Source organism: Octopus bimaculoides, chromosome 5, assembly GCF_001194135.2.
Source record: "Octopus bimaculoides isolate UCB-OBI-ISO-001 chromosome 5, ASM119413v2, whole genome shotgun sequence".
NCBI lineage: Eukaryota > Metazoa > Mollusca > Cephalopoda > Octopoda > Octopodidae > Octopus > Octopus bimaculoides.
In genome coordinates, this window is record NC_068985.1 from 44,454,820 (window position 1) to 44,455,205 (window position 386).

The window sequence follows — 386 nt, forward strand, 5'->3', positions numbered from 1 at the left end:
AAAAAAAAAAAAAAGATCTTATACTAGTGACTTACCAGCAGCATCAGCAACAAGAGAACCGATGACGGCTCCAATTCGACGTTCGGCCACAGCTGCCATGACTTCTGTACTAAGCAAGGATTACTGATAACAAGGGAGATAACTTGCCCAATACTCTGATAGGACAAGGGAAGTAAGTTCGGTTATAGTTATAATAGAAGAAGAAATAAGATAGACTCTCTCTCTCTCTCTCTCTCTCTCTCACACACGCGCGCGCACGCGCACAAACACACGCACGCGCGCACACAAACACACACACACACACACACACATATATATATATAATACAAAGAATATGTTTGCATATATATATATATATATATATATATATACTAGCAGTATAACCC

The 386-nt window shown here is 39.4% G+C and overlaps 1 protein-coding gene across 1 annotated transcript in view; it reads right to left on the reverse strand.

Moving 5' to 3' along the window:
* Nucleotides 1-167, reverse strand: part of LOC106878262 (crystallin J1A) — a 387,015-nt gene extending 386,848 nt beyond the window's left edge. Inside the window, exon 1 of the mRNA XM_014927435.2 lies at nt 36-167. Within this exon, the coding sequence (XP_014782921.1) occupies nt 36-99 (64 nt within the window). The 5' untranslated portion in view covers nt 100-167. The remainder of the gene's footprint in view (nt 1-35) is intronic.
* Nucleotides 168-386: the final 219 nt, after the last annotated feature.